The 14,999-nt window shown below is 40.4% G+C and overlaps 1 protein-coding gene across 20 annotated transcripts in view; it reads left to right on the forward strand.

The window, feature by feature from the left end:
- The window catches only part of PHTF1 (putative homeodomain transcription factor 1), a 62,282-nt gene that overhangs the window by 27,133 nt on the left and 20,150 nt on the right, over positions 1-14,999 (forward strand). For all 20 annotated transcript variants that reach the window (XR_012416312.1, XR_012416313.1, XR_012416311.1 and 17 more), the window contains 2 exons: positions 5,688-5,844; positions 7,374-7,508. Coding sequence is in view for 17 of the 20 variants with exons in the window: in XM_015430918.3 (XP_015286404.2) it covers positions 5,688-5,844; positions 7,374-7,508 (292 nt within the window). In the remaining 3 variants the exon portion in view is untranslated. The remainder of the gene's footprint in view (positions 1-5,687; positions 5,845-7,373; positions 7,509-14,999) is intronic.

A 14,999-nucleotide genomic window follows, 5' to 3' on the forward strand; every position in this document is an offset into this window, starting at 1 on the left:
AGATGGGCTCTCGCTATATTGCCCAGGCTGGTCTTTGAACTCCTGGTGTCAAGTGATCTTCCTGTCTCAGCCTCCCAAGTGTTGGAGTTACAGGTGTGAGCCACCACACCCAGAACTGGATTTTTTTCTTATAAGGCCCCCTTAGATCTTATTAAATTCAGTTTTTTTTTTTTATTGTGGTAAAATGTACACAGCATGAAATACACCATCTTAACCATTTCTCAGTGTGGAGTTCAGTGGCGTTGAGTATATTGATATTGGAATACGACCATCAACACCGTTTATTTCCAGAAATTTTTTCATCTTCCCAAACTGAAACTCCATACCCATTAAACTCCCCATTTCCCCTACCCATAGTCCCTGGCAACCATCATTCTACCTTGTCTCTATGATTTTGACTACTCTGGGAACATCATATAAGCGGAATCATATAATATTTGTCCTTTTGCAACTGGCTTATTTCACTTAGCATAATATCCTTGAGGTTGCCCATGTAGAATGTTTCAGAATTCTTCCTTTTAAAGGCTGAATTGTATTCCATTGTATGTATATACCATGTTTAGCTTATACATTCATCTTTTGAGAGATACTTAGAGATTTCCACCTGAAATTTAAATAGTTTGTCTTTGTTGCTGCTGCTGAAAATACATGACTTTTTAAGTCTATTTTTACAAATTTTAAGTGGTTTTTGCTGTCACATTTGAAAGCTGTTGGTTTATAATTAAAATTGTTATAACCAGCTGCTTTATTAAACTCTTTGTCATCAATTCTAATAGTTTTTCAGTGCTTGTATTAGATTTTATAATGATACAACCATATGGTTGGCAAATAATGAAAATTTGGTTTTCTCCTTTCATATACATTTCATTTACTTTCACCGAATCCATCAACATTTCAGAGTCATGTTAAGTGATAACAGTGAGTGGTCATGTTGTTTTGTTCCTGATTCAGAATATCTTCACTAACATATAATGTGTATTTATTTTACTTATATATTCTTTAGCATGATAAGGAAATATTTTTATTCTTAATAGTTTAGAAAATATGGGCATTTGAGATGAATTACAAATCAAGAACAAATATGTGTGTGTGTGTGTTTTTGAGATGGAGTCTCGCTCTGTTGCCCAGGCTGGAGTGCAGTGGCCGGATCTCAGCTCACTGCAAGCTCCGCCTCCCGGGTTTATGCCATTCTCCTGCCTCAGCCTCCCGAGTAGCTGGGACTACAGGTGCCCGCCACCTTGCCCGGCTAGTTTTTTGTATTTTTTAGTAGAGATGGGGTTTCACCGTGTTAGCCAGGATGGTCTCGATCTCCTGACCACGTGATCTGCCCGTCTCGGCCTCTGAAAGTGCTGGGATTACAGGCTTGAGCCACCACGCCCGGCTGTGTGTGTGTTTTTTAATACAATGCTTTTTTTTTTTTTTTACTGTTACCTGGAGCTGGGCCAGACTTCACAGGTTTAGGGCACAGTCCTCTACAAGACTGCTCTCACTTCAGATACCAGCCTCAAGTTTAGGGGTCGCCAGGGTCACTCTCACTTCTGACCAGGTAGCTATAGTTTTAGGTCCCCCAGGCATTCCCTCAGATTTGATGATTGGATGGAATGACTCTCCAGAAAGTACTAAACTTACAATTATAGTTTCATTATAGCACCAGAACATAAATGAGAAGAGAGGTATAGGAGTGTTTGGGATAGTTCCAAACAGGATGCTTCCGTTGTCCTCAGGTAGCAATATGCAGAATATTGCCACCCTGCTAGGGAAGAAGCTCCCCTTAGCTTTGGTATGTAGAGTTTTTATTGAGACTTTATTATTTAGGCTTGATTGATGGGATCATTGACATGTGGTTGAACGCAGTCTCCATCCCCCTTTACTCCTCAGAGGTCTCCTATGGCTCAAAGACCCAAGCCTTTAATCACATAGTTGGTCTTTTTGGGGTGACCAGCAGCCATCCTTAGGTACCTTGTTAGCATAAACTATCAGGCTTGGCACAAGGGGCCCACAATGAATAGCAAAGGTACTTCTGTCACTTAGGAAATTCAAGGGTTTAGAGGTTACCTCTGAGGAACTGGGATCAAATGCCAACCAAATTCTTTTTTTTTTTAACTTCTTAATTTTTGTGGGTATATAGTAGGTATATATATTTATAAGGTACATGAGATTCTTTGATACAAGCATGCAATGCATAATAATCACATCATGGCAAGTAGGGTGTTCATCTTCTCAAGCATTTATCCTTTGTGTTACAAACAATCCAGTTATACTCTTATAGTTCATTTTAAATGTACAATTCAATTATTGACTATAGGTCAGCCTGTTGTGCTGTCAAATACTAGGTATTTTTCATTCTGTCCCATGAACCATCCCCACATCCCCTACTCCACCCCCACTACCTTTCTCAGCCTCAGAGCCTTCTACTCTCTGTCTCCTTGAGTTCAGTCTTTTTCATTTTTAGCTCCCACAAATAAGTGAGAACATGTGAAGTTTGTCTTTCTGTGCTTGGTTTTTATGGTTTTTATCACTTAACATAATGTCCTTTAGTCCCATCCATGTTGTTGCCAGTGACAGAATCTTATTCTTTTTTATGGCTGAATAGTACTCGTTGTGTATATGTACCACATTTTCTTTATCCATTCATCTGCTGATGGACACTTAGGTTGCTTCCAAATCTTGGCTATTGTGAACAGTGCTGCAACAAGTGTGGGAGTGACTCTTTGATATACTGATTTCCTTCCTTTCTTTTGTTCTTTTTTGTTTGTTTGTTTTGAGACAGAGTCTCATTCTGTCACCCAGGGACTGGAGTGCAATGGCATAATCTCAGTTCACTGCAACCCTCTGCCTCCTGGGTTCAAGTGATTCTCCTGCCTCAGCGTCCCGAGTAGCTGGGATTACAGGTGCCCGCCACCATGCCCAGCAATTTTTGTATTTTTAGTAGAGACAGAGTTTCACCGTGTTGCCCAGGCTGGTCTTGAACTCCTCACCTCAAGTGATCCGCCCACTTTGGCCTCTCAAAGTGCTGGGATCACAGGCATGAGCCACAGTGCCCAACCACCACTTTCCTTTCTTTCGGGCATATACCCAGCAGTGGGACTGCTGGATCATATGGTAGTTCTATTTTTCTTTATTTAAGGAACCTCCAAGCTGTTCTTCATAGTGGTTGTACCACTTTACATTCCCACCAACAGTGTACGGGGGTTCCCTTTTCTCCATATCCTCTCCAGCGTTTGCTATCGCCTGTCTTTTGGATAAAAGCCATTTTAACTGAGGTGAGATGATATCTCATTGTGGTTTTGATTTGCATTTCTGTGATCAATGATGTGAGTACCTTCTCATTTACCTGTTTGGCATTTGTATGTCTTCTTTTGAGAAATGTCTATTTAGATCTTTTGCCCATTTAAAAATCAGATTATTAGATTTTTCCTATAGACTTGTTTGAGCTCCTTATATATTCTGATTATTAATCCCTTGTCAGATGGATAATTTGCAAAGACTTTCTCTCATTCTGTGAGTTGTCTCTTCTCTTGGTTGATTGTTTCCTTTGCTGTGTAGAAGCTTCCCCTGCCCCACCTCCCCACTCCCACCCCCACCCCATCCCTGAGATGGAGTCTTGCTCTGTCGCCCAGGCTGGAGTGCAGTGTCGTGATCTTGGTTTAACTTGATGTGACCCATTTGTCCATTTTTGCTTCACCAACCAAAAAATTTTTTTTTTGTTTTTGAGACCAGGTCTCACTGTGTTGCCCAGTCTGGAGTGCAGTGGTACGATCTTGGCTCGCTACAGCCTCAACTTCCTGGGCTCAAGTGATCCTCCCACCTCAGCCTCCTGAGTAGACTGGGAGTGGGACAACAGGTGCGCATGCCACCATGTTCAGCTAACTTTTTTGGAGTTTTGTAGAGATGGGGTTTTGCCATGTTGCCCAGGCTGGTCTTGAACTTCTGGGCTCAAGTGATCTACCCACCAGGCCTCAAAAAGTGCTGGGAAGGCCAGGCGCGGTGGCTCATGCCTGTAATCCCAGCACTTTGGGAGGCCAAGGTGGGTGGATCACGAGGTCAGGAGATCGAGACCATGGTGAAACCCCGTCTCTACTAAAAATACAAAAAATTAGCCGGGCACGGTGGTGGGCACCTGTAGTCCCAGCTACTCTGGAGGCTGAGGCAGGAGAATGGCGTGAACCCGGGAGACGGAGCTTGCAGTGATCTGAGATCCGGCCACTGCACTCCAACCTGGGCAACAGAGCGAGACAACTTCTCAAAAAAAAAAAAAAAAAAAAAGGTGCTGGGATTACAGGTGTGAGCCACCATGCCCAGCTGCCAACCAAATTCTTACTGCATAACTGTCAAAATTGAGGTGATTTGTATAGATGTGATCAAAATTACATTGTATGAAATTATTACATTAATTCAGTTGAGTCAACAAATACTTAAGCCTATTGTGTCTGTGCCAAATATTCTTCTAGATGCTGAGATAAATTTTCTACTTTTAAATGTTAAATTCACTTTGATAGTATTTCAATAATTTATCCAACAAATATTGAGTGTCTATTCTGTGCTCCAGGTACTGGTTTTAGATAGAGCAGTGAACAAACCAGAAAAAACTCCTTGTCTTCACGGTGCAGTGGTAAATTTATATTCACATTCTCAAGTCAACAAGGTCTATAGTTTATTGTCTGGGTACTTTCATTATTGTGTTTGAGTATTGGGATTTTATTAGGGCATGAAATAGGTAACTTTCTTTTTCTCCACACAGGAATAGTTTGTATAACACAATAATTACTATCTATGTGAAAATCTGAAATATGTTAAAATATGGAGATACTTTTTGATATTTTTCCATTTCATTTGCTTCTTTTCTTTTTTTTTTTTTTTTTTTTTGAGACGGAGTCTTGCTCTGTTGCCCAGGCTGGAGTGCAGTGGCCAGATCTCAGCTCACTGCAAGCTCCGCCTCCCGGGTTTCCGCCATTCTCCTGCCTCAGCCTCCCGAGTAGCTGGGACTACAGGCGCCCGCCACCTCGCCCGGCTAGTTTTTTGTATTTTTTTTTTAGTAGAGACGGGGTTTCACCGTGTTAGCCAGGATGGTCTCGATCTCCTGACCTCGGGATCCGCCCATCTCGGCCTCCCAAAGTGCTGGGATTACAGGCTGGAACCACCGCGCCTGGCCCATTTGCTTCTTTAAACCTTTTATATATATGCTTTGATTTGCATTTCATACACACACACACACACACACACACACACACACACACGTATATGTATTTCTTCTTCATTATATATGAAATGAAAAGGCAACATAGTTAAGAGTGAGGACTCTGGAGCCTGACTACCTAGATTCAATTTCCATCTTTGCTTTTTGCTTTCTGTGTAGCCTTGGAAAATACTCTTCCTTAGAGCAACACATTTCAACATGCGTGTTATATACAGCATCTAGTTGTTTTTGCGGTGGAAACCCTTTTGAAATATCTAAATTATCATGCTGCCAGAAAGGTAAATCCTTTTAACACAGTATTCTTCACTTGCCGAGGGATCTAGGGCTTCAGGTTTTCACTCTGCTAATGTGCAGCTGGATGGGTGTTGTAGGAAATTATTTATTTGTGTACTTTTTTAAATGATGGATTTTTATAGAAATTGTATAGTTTTTAGAATTAATTTTAAAGATGAGATCTAATGTTTTACATCTTAAAACCTCTTCTTTTCAGTTATAGCAATTGTCTTATATTTGATGATGCCTATTGTGAACATAAGTGAAGTACTTGGACCCTTGTGCCTTATGCTACTCATGGGAACTGTCCACTGTCAAATTGTGTCTACTCAGATAACAAGACCATCAGGAAACAATGGAAATCGAAGAAGAAGGTAAGATGAGAAATTACACTGTAGTTGTATATTTTCTGGGAGAGGTGTTATAGAGATTTATAAAGTCTTTGATTAATTTAAAATCTCCCTCTTTTGTATATTTTTTCATTATTTTTTGGCTTAGGAAATGAATGCATTACTTTGCACTTTTCTCCTTGATGCTGAGAAACCTTGTTATAAACTTTCAGTTCCAGTTTGGGATTTTTGTCATTCAGTACAGTTGTTTAAAAGGAAATTTTTTATACTATATTATTCTTTATTAAAATTTATGTTATATATTGTCTTTAAAGAAAACATTCTCTTTGAAATTCAGTCTTAATCAAAATTTGGTGAAAATTCACTGTAAACAAGGATCTTGGTACATTTGGTTAGTGCTACCAAAATTTTACCTTTTTTCAAAAGTGTGTAATAAGAATTGACTTATAAGTGGTCTAAACTTTTTTTTTTTCTTTTTGAGACAGAGTTTCGCTCTTGTTGCCCGGGCTGGAGTGCAATGGTGCAATCTTGGCTCACTGCAACCTACACCTCCCGAGTTGAAGCGATTCTCCTGCCTCAGCCTCCCAAGTAGCTGGGATTACAAGCCTATGCCACCACGCCTGGCTAATTTTTTTTTTTAATTTAGTAGAGATGGAGTTTCACCATGTTGGTCAGGCTGGTTTGGAATTCCTGACCTCAGGTGGTCCATCCACCTCGGCCTCCCAAAGTGCTGGGATTACAGGCGTGAGCCACCATGCCCAGCTGTCTAAACTTTTAATAAGGATTGATTTGGCTTTTCTTTACATATTGAATTCATGTTATATTTTGATCGATTATATGGTATATGTGAGTTTTGGAACTGTTTAAATGTTCTTAGGTATATGCAGTGTTACCTTCCAAAAGTTATGTTATCCTCCCTCAGAATATCTGTAGATATTTGCCTGCGTAAGCAATTACTAAATAAGAATTTTCCATTAGGTGCAATGAATTTCAACGTATTCTTATTTTTGAATGTTATTTTAAAAACTTTTAAAAAAGAAGATTTCTTGTAAGTTCAGTTAAATTGATTGAATGTTTTCTAAGGAAATAAAATGCTATGCTATGTCTTATTGATATATATATAGTATATATCTTTTAATTATATAGGATATCAATAAAAAGTGATCAGTTGCTATTATTCTATGTTCCCCTTATAAAATGTGCCATAAGAGGTAGATTCCTAACGTCCATATTTAAAGAAATTGCTCCTTCTGCTAGTGGTGTTGAATGTGCCTGAACAGACTTTTGGTCATACAAGTGGAAATTTTTTTTTAGTAGATTCTGAATAGCAGTTCTATTTCTTTAATGAATGAACAAAATGGTAGCATAGGACTTTGGTTTGGAATCTGGTTTTGCCCTCAAATCAGAAAGTTCTTACATAATTTATCCTCAGTATGTGAAGTTAAACTATACTTGATTTTACGTAATAATTTGTCAGTATAATTTTCTATAGGGATATTTTGGGCAGAAATAGGGTCTTGAATAATCTGAAGTTATTGACCTTTTTTTTGTAGAAAATTGCGAAAAACTGTAAATGGTGATGGGAGCCGAGAAAATGGAAATAACTCCTCTGATAAAGTCAGAGGAATAGAAACTTTGGAATCTGTACCCATTATTGGTGGTTTTTGGGAGACTATCTTTGGCAACAGGTGGGAGTCTTTTTTACTTGATTTTGTATTCACATGGTGTTTACAGAATGTATAGTATCATCAGGTCATAGGAGTAAGTAGTTTAGACTTATCTTGGTGTGATTTTAAGGGTTATCAGAGGGCTTGCTTACTCAAAATGTTGTCTTCACTGTCTGTTTTGTTAACTGTGAATGCAGTAATCTATCATGAAAGTATTCTGTTTTTTGTTTGTTTGCTTGTTTTTTTTGAAACGGAGTCTCATTCTGTCACCCAGGCTGGAGTGCAGTGGCACGATCTTGGCTCACTGCAACCTCTGCCTCTTGAGTTCAAGCGATTCTCCTGCTTCAGCCTTCCAAGTAGCCGGGGATGACAGGTGCCTGCCACCACACCCGGTTAATTTTTGTATTTTAGTAGAGACAGGGTTTCGCCATGTTGCCCAGGCTGATCTCAAATTCCTGACCTCAGGCCTCAGGCATGAGCCATCGCACCTGGCCTGATTTCCTTTCTTTCAGGCATATACCCAGCAGTGGGACTGCTGGATCATATGGTAGTTCTATTTTTCTTTATTTGAGGAACCTCCAAGCTGTTCTTCATAGTGGTTGTACTACTTTACATTCCCACCAACAGTGTACGGGGGTTCCCTTTTCTCCATATCCTCTCCAGCGTTTGCTATCGCCTGTCTTTTGGATAAAAGCCATTTTAACTGAGGTGAGATGATATCTCATTGTGGTTTTGATTTGCATTTCTGTGATCAATGATGTGAGTACCTTCTCATTTACCTGTTTGGCATTTGTATGTCTTCTTTTGAGAAATGTCTATTTAGATCTTTTGCCCATTTTAAAATCAGATTATTAGATTATTTCCTATAGACTTGTTTGAGCTCCTTATATATTCTGATTATTAATCCCTTGTCAGATGGATAATTTGCAAAGACTTTCTCTCATTCTGTGAGTTGTCTTTTCACTTGGTTGATTGTTTCCTTTGCTATATAGAAGCTTTTTAACTTGATGTGATCTCATTTGTCCATTTTGCTTTGGTTGCCTGTGCTTGTGGAGTATTATTTAAGAACTCTTTGCCCAGACTGTTATCTGGAGAATTTCTCTAATGTTTTCTTTTAGTGATTTCATAGTTTGGGGTCCTAGATTTAGTTCTTTAATTCACTTTTATTTGATTTTTGCATATGGTGAGAGATAAGGGTGTAATTTCATTCTTCTGCATGTGGATATTCAGTTTTTCCAGCACCATTTATTGAAGAGACTGTCCTTTCTCCAATGTATGTTCTTGGCATCTTTGTCAAAACTGAGTTCACTGTTGGCTGGGCACAGTGGCTTATGCCTGTAATCCCAGCACTTTGGGAGGCTGAGGTGGGGGGATCATTTGAGGTCAGGAGTTCAAGACCAGCCTGGCCAACATGGCCAAACCATGTCTCTACTAAAAATGCAAGAATAATCCATGCATGGTGGTGGGTGCCTGTAAGCCCAGCTACTCGGGAGGTGGAAGCAGGAGAATCACTTGAACCTGGGAGGCAGAGGTTGCAGCGAGCCAAGATCTCACCACTGCACTCCAGCCTACATGACAGAGTGTGACCCTGTCTGAAAGAAAAACAACAAAAAAAAAAACAGTTCACTGTAGATGTATGGATTTATTTCTGGGTTCTCAATTCTGTTCTGTTGGCCTATGTGTTTTTATGCCACTACCGTGCTCCTTTGGTTACTATAGTGCTGTAGTACAATTTGAAGTCAGGTGATGTGATTCCTTCAGTTTTGTTATTTTTACTTAGGATATCTTTGGTTATTTTGGGTCTTTTGTGATTCCATATTATTATTATTATTATTATTTTTTTTTTTTTTGAGACGAAGTCGTCTTCTTTTGCCCAGGCCAGAGTGCAAATGGTGTGATCTCAGCTCATTACAACCTCTGCCTCCCAGGTTCAAGCAATTCTCCTGCTTCAGCCTCCCAAATAGCTGGGATTACAGGCACCCACCACTACGCCTGGCTAATTTAGTAGAGACAGGGTTTCACCATGTTGGCCAGGCTGGTCTCGAACTCCTGACCTCAGGTGATCCGCCCACCTTGGCCTCCCAAAGTGCTGGGATTACAGGTGTGAGCCACTGCACCTGGCCCATTCTGTATAAGTTTTAGGATTGTTTTTTCTATTTCTTTGAAGAATGTCATTGGTATTTTTATAGGGATTGCATTGAATCTGTAGATTGCTTTGGTTAGTATGGATATTTTTAACAATAATGATTCTTCCAGTTCATAAACTATGGAATATCTTTCCATATTTTTTGCATTCTCTTCAATTTCTTAAATCAATGTTTTATAGTTTTCATTATAGAGATCTTTCACTTCTTTGGTTAAGTTAATTGCTTGGTGTTTATTTGTAACTGTTAGAAATCGTATCACTTTCTTGATTTCTTTTTTAAATTGTTTGCTGTTGTCATGTAGAAATACTATTGATTTTTTATGTTGATTTTATATCCTGTAACTTTAATGAATTTATCTGTTCTGATAGTTTTTTGGTGGAATCTTTAGGTTTTTCCAAATATAAGATCGTATCATCTGTAGACAAAGGTAATTTGAATTCTTCTTTTCTAATTTGTATGCCTTTTATTTCTGTCTCTTGTCTGATTGCTCTAGCTAGGACTTCTAGTACTATATTGAATAACAGTGATGAAAGTGGGCATCCTTGTCATTTTCCAGATCTTAGAGGAAAGGCTTTCAGTTTTTCCTCATTCAGCATGATACCAGCTGTGGGTCTGTCATGTGACTTTTATTCTTTTGAAGTATGTTCCGTCTGTACCCTGATTTTTGAGAATTATTATCATGAAGGGATATTGAATTTTATCAAATGCTTTTTCATCATCATTTGAAATGATTATATGGTTTTTTTCCTTCATTCTGTTGGTATGATGTGTCACGTTAATTGATTTGTATGTATGTTGAACCATCCTTGCATCCCTGGTATAACCCTACTTGGTCATGTTGAATGATCTTTTTATTTATTTATTTCATTTTATCTTTTTTTTTTTTTTTTTTTTTTTTTGAGACGGAGTCTAGCTCTGTTGCCCAGGCTGGAGTGCAGTGGCTGGATCTCAGCTCACTGCAAGCCCCGCCTCCCGGGTTCACGCCATTCTCCTGCCTCAGCCTCCCGAGTAGCTGGGAGTACAGGCGCCCGCCACCTTGCCCGGCTAATTTTTTTTGTATTTTAGTAGAGACGGGGTTTCACCGTGTTAGCCAGGATGGTCTCGATCTCCTGAACTCGTGATCCGCCCGTCTCGGCCTCCCAAAGTGCTGGGATTACAGGCTTGAGCCACTGCGCCCGGCCTCATTTTATCTTATTGTTATTAATATTTGAGACAGAGCCTCACTCTGTTGCCCAGGCTTCAGTGCAGTGGCGTGATCTTGGCTCAGTGCAACCTCTGCTTCCCAGTTCAAGTGATTCTTGTGTGTGAGCCCCCCATGTAGCTGGGACCACGGGCATGTGCCACCACATCCCTCCCTAATTTTTTGTATTTTTTGTAGAGGTGCACAGAAGTCAAGAATTGAGATTTGGGAACCTCCGCCTAGATTTCACAGGATGTGTGGAAATGCTTGGATGTCCAGGCAGAAGTTTGCTGCCAGGGCAGGGCACTCATGGCAAACCTTTGCTAGGGCAGTGTGGAAGGGGAATGTGGAATGTGGGATGGGCACCCCCACATAGAGTCCCCACTGGGGCACTGCCTAGTGGAGCTGTGAGAAGCGGACCATGGTCTTCAAGACCCCGGAATGGTAAATACACTGATAGCTTGCACTGTGCGCCTGGAAAAGCCACAGACACTCAACACCAGCCTGTGAAAGCAGTCAGGGGATGCTGTACCCTTCTGGTGATACTTGATATAATTTTAAATTTCTGGAATGTTTTAAGATTTGTTTTGTGGCTATAATATGGTATATTCCTGAAAATGATTCATGCACTGAGGAGAAAAATGTGTATTCCATAGCCGATAGGTGAAATGTTCAGTAAATGTCTATCAGGTCTATTTGGTCTGTAGTGTAGATTAAGTCCAATGTTTTTTTGTTGATATTCGCTTTATGTATCTGGGTGCTTCAGTGTTGGGTGCATATATATTTACAATTGTTATGTCCTCTTGCTGCATTGACCCCTTTATCATTATATCATGACCTTCTTTAACTCTTTTTATAGTTAAAATCTATTTTGTCCAATATAAGTATAGCTACTTTATATGGTTAGGCTGTGTCTCCACCCAAATATCAACTCGAATTATATTTCCCAGAATTCCCATGTATTGCGGGAGGGAGCCAGGGGGAGGTAATTGAATCATGGGGGCTGGTCTTTCCTGTGCTAGTCTCGTGATAGTGAATAAGTCTCACAAGATCTGATGGGTTTATCAGGAGTTTCCGCTTTTTGCTTCTTCCTCATTTTCTCTTGCTGCCGCCATGTAAGAAGTGCCTTTCACCTCCTGCTGTGATTCTGAAGCCTCCCCAGCCTTGTGGAACTGTAAGTCCAGTTAAACCTCTTCTTCTCAGTCTCAGGTATGTCTTTATCAGCAGCATGAAAATGAATTAATACAGTAAATTGGTACCAGTAGAGTGGGGCATTGCTGAAAAGATACCTGAAAATGTGGAAACAACTTTGGAACTGGGTTACAGGCAAAGGTTGGAACAGTTTGGAGTGCTCAGAAGAAGACATGAAAATGTGGGAAAGTTTGGAACCTCCTAGAGATTTGTTGAATGGCTTTGACAGAAATGCTGATAGTGATATGAACAATAAGATCCAGGCTGAGGTGGTAACAAATGGAGATGAGGAACTTGTTGGGAACTGAAGAAAAGGTGACTCTTGTTATGTTTTAGCAAAGAGACTGGTGGCATTTTACCCTTGCCTTAGGGATTTGTGGAACTTTGAACTTAAGATAGATGATTTAGGGTATCTGGCGGAAAAAAAATTGAAGCAGCAAAGCATTAAAGAGGTGATTTGGATGTGGCTAAAGGCATTCGGTTATATAAGGGAAGCAGAGCATAAAAGTTTGGAAAATTTGCACCCTGACTGTGCAATAGAAAAGAAAAACCCAGGCCGGGCATGGTGGCTCATGCCTGTAATCCCAGCACTTTGGGAGGCCAAGGTGGGCAGATCACCTGAGGTCAGGAGTTCAAGACGAACCTGGCCAACATGGTGAAACCCCTTCTCTACTAAAAAAATACAAAAATTAGCCAGACGTGATGGTGGGTGCCTGTAATCCCAGCTACCTGGAAGGCTGAGGTAGGAGAGTTGCTTGAACCCAAGAGGCGGAGTTTGCAGTGAGCTGAGATCACGCCACTGCACTCCAGCCTGGGCGACAGAACGAGACTCTGTCTCAAAAAAAAAAAAAAAGAAGAAGAGAAAAACCCATTTTCGGGGGAGAAATTCAAACTGGCTATAGAAATTTGCATAAGTAGCAAGGAGCCCAACATTAATCCCCAAGCAATGGGGAAAATGTTTCCAGGCCATGTCAGACACTTTTATGGTAGCCCCTCCCATCATAGGCCTGGAGGCCTAGGAGGAAAAAGTGGTTCATGGTCTGGACCCAGGGTCCTCATGCTGTGTGCAGCCTTGGGACTTGGTGTCCTGTGTCCCAGTTGCTCCAGCCATGGCTGAAAGGGGCCAATGTACAGCTCAGGCTATGGCTTCAGAGGGTAGAAGCTCCAAACCTTGAGCTTCCACGTGGTGTTGAGTCTGCAGGTGCACAGAAGTCAAGAATTGAGGTTTGGGAACCTCTGCCTAGATTTCAGAAGATGGATGCCCAGTCAATAGTTTGCTGCAGTGGCGGGACCCTTATGGAGAACCTCTGTGAGGGCAGTGTGGAAGGGGAAAGGTGGGGTCAGAGCCCCCACACAGAGTCCCTACTGGGGCACCGCCTAGTGGAGCTGTGAGAAGAAGGCCACCATCCTCCAGACCCCAGAATGGTAAATCTGCCAACAGCTTACACTGTGCTCCTAGAAAAGCCCCAGACACTCAACACCAGCCTGTGAAAGCAGCCAGGAGGGAGGCTTTACCCTGCAAAGCCACAAGGACAGAGCTGCCCAAGACCGTGTGAACCCACCTTTTGCATCAGCATGACCTGGATGTGAGACCTGGAGTCAAAGGAGATCATTTTGGAGCTTTAAAATTCGATTGCCTCACTGGATTTTGGACTTGCAAGGGCCCTGTAACCCCTTTGTTTTGGCCAATTTCTCCCATTTGGAATGTCTGTATTTCCCAATACTTGTACCCCCATTGTATCTAGGAAGTAACTAGCCTGCTTTTGATTTTACAGGCTCATAGGTTGAAGGGACTTGCCTTGTCTCAGATGAGATTTTGGACGCTAGACTTTTGGGTTAATGTTGAAATGAGTTAAGACTTTGGGGGAGTATTGGGAAGGCATGATTGGTTTTAAAATGTGAGGACATGAAGTTTGGAGAGGCAAGGAGCAGAATGATATGGTTTGGCTGTGTCCCCACCCAAATCTCAACTTGAATTGTATCTCCCAGAATTCCAGTGGGTTGTGGGAGGGGCCCGGGGAGGGTAATTGAATCATGGGGACTGGTCTTTCCCATGCTGTTCTTGTGATAGTGAATAAGTCTCACAAGATCTCATGGGTTTATCAGGGGTTTCCGCTTTTGCTTCTTCCTCATTTTCTCTTGCCACCACCATGTAAGAAGTGCCTTTTACCTCCCACCATGATTCTGAGGGGCCTTCTCAGCCATGTGGAGCTGTAAGTCCAGTTAAATCTCTTTTTCTTCCCAATCTTGGGTATGTCTTCATCAGCAACGTGAAAATGGACTAATATACTACTCCTGCTAATTTTTAGTTTCTATTGGCATGGAATAACTTTTTCCATTGCCTTATTTTCAGCCTGTGTGTATGTTTATAGGTAAAGTTTGTTTCTTGTAGGTAACAGATCATGGATTTTGTTTTTTTATTTCATTAAGCCACTCTATGTCTTTTGATTAGAAAGTTTAGTTCATTTACATTCCATGCCATTATTGATAAGTAAGGACTTACTCTTGCCACTTTGTTAGTTGTTTTCTGGTTCATTTGTGATCTTCTTTTCTTTCTTTCTTTCTCGTCTTCCTCTTAGTGAAGGTGATTTTCTCTAGTGGTATTTTAAAATTTATTTCTTTTTTTTTTTTTGTGTATCTGTTATTTTTTTTAAATTTGGGGTTACATTGAGGCTTGCAAATAATATTTTATAACCTATTATTTTTAAACTGATGACACTGATTGCATAAACAAGCAAACAAACTCATAAACCAGCAAAGAGAAAAGTAATAAAAACTGTACACTTTCATTCTGTTCCCTTGCTTTTTAACTTTTTGTTGTTTGTATTTATATCTTATTGTACTGTCTATGTCTTGGAATGTAGTATTCTTTTAAATTGGTTCATCTTTTAGTCTTTCTATTGAAGATATGAATAGTTTACACATGACAATTACAGGGTTATAATATTCTGTCTTTATTGTGTACTTACTAATGAGTTTTCTACCTTCAGATGA

This window comes from Macaca fascicularis, chromosome 1, assembly GCF_037993035.2.
Source record: "Macaca fascicularis isolate 582-1 chromosome 1, T2T-MFA8v1.1".
Lineage (NCBI taxonomy): Eukaryota > Metazoa > Chordata > Mammalia > Primates > Cercopithecidae > Macaca > Macaca fascicularis.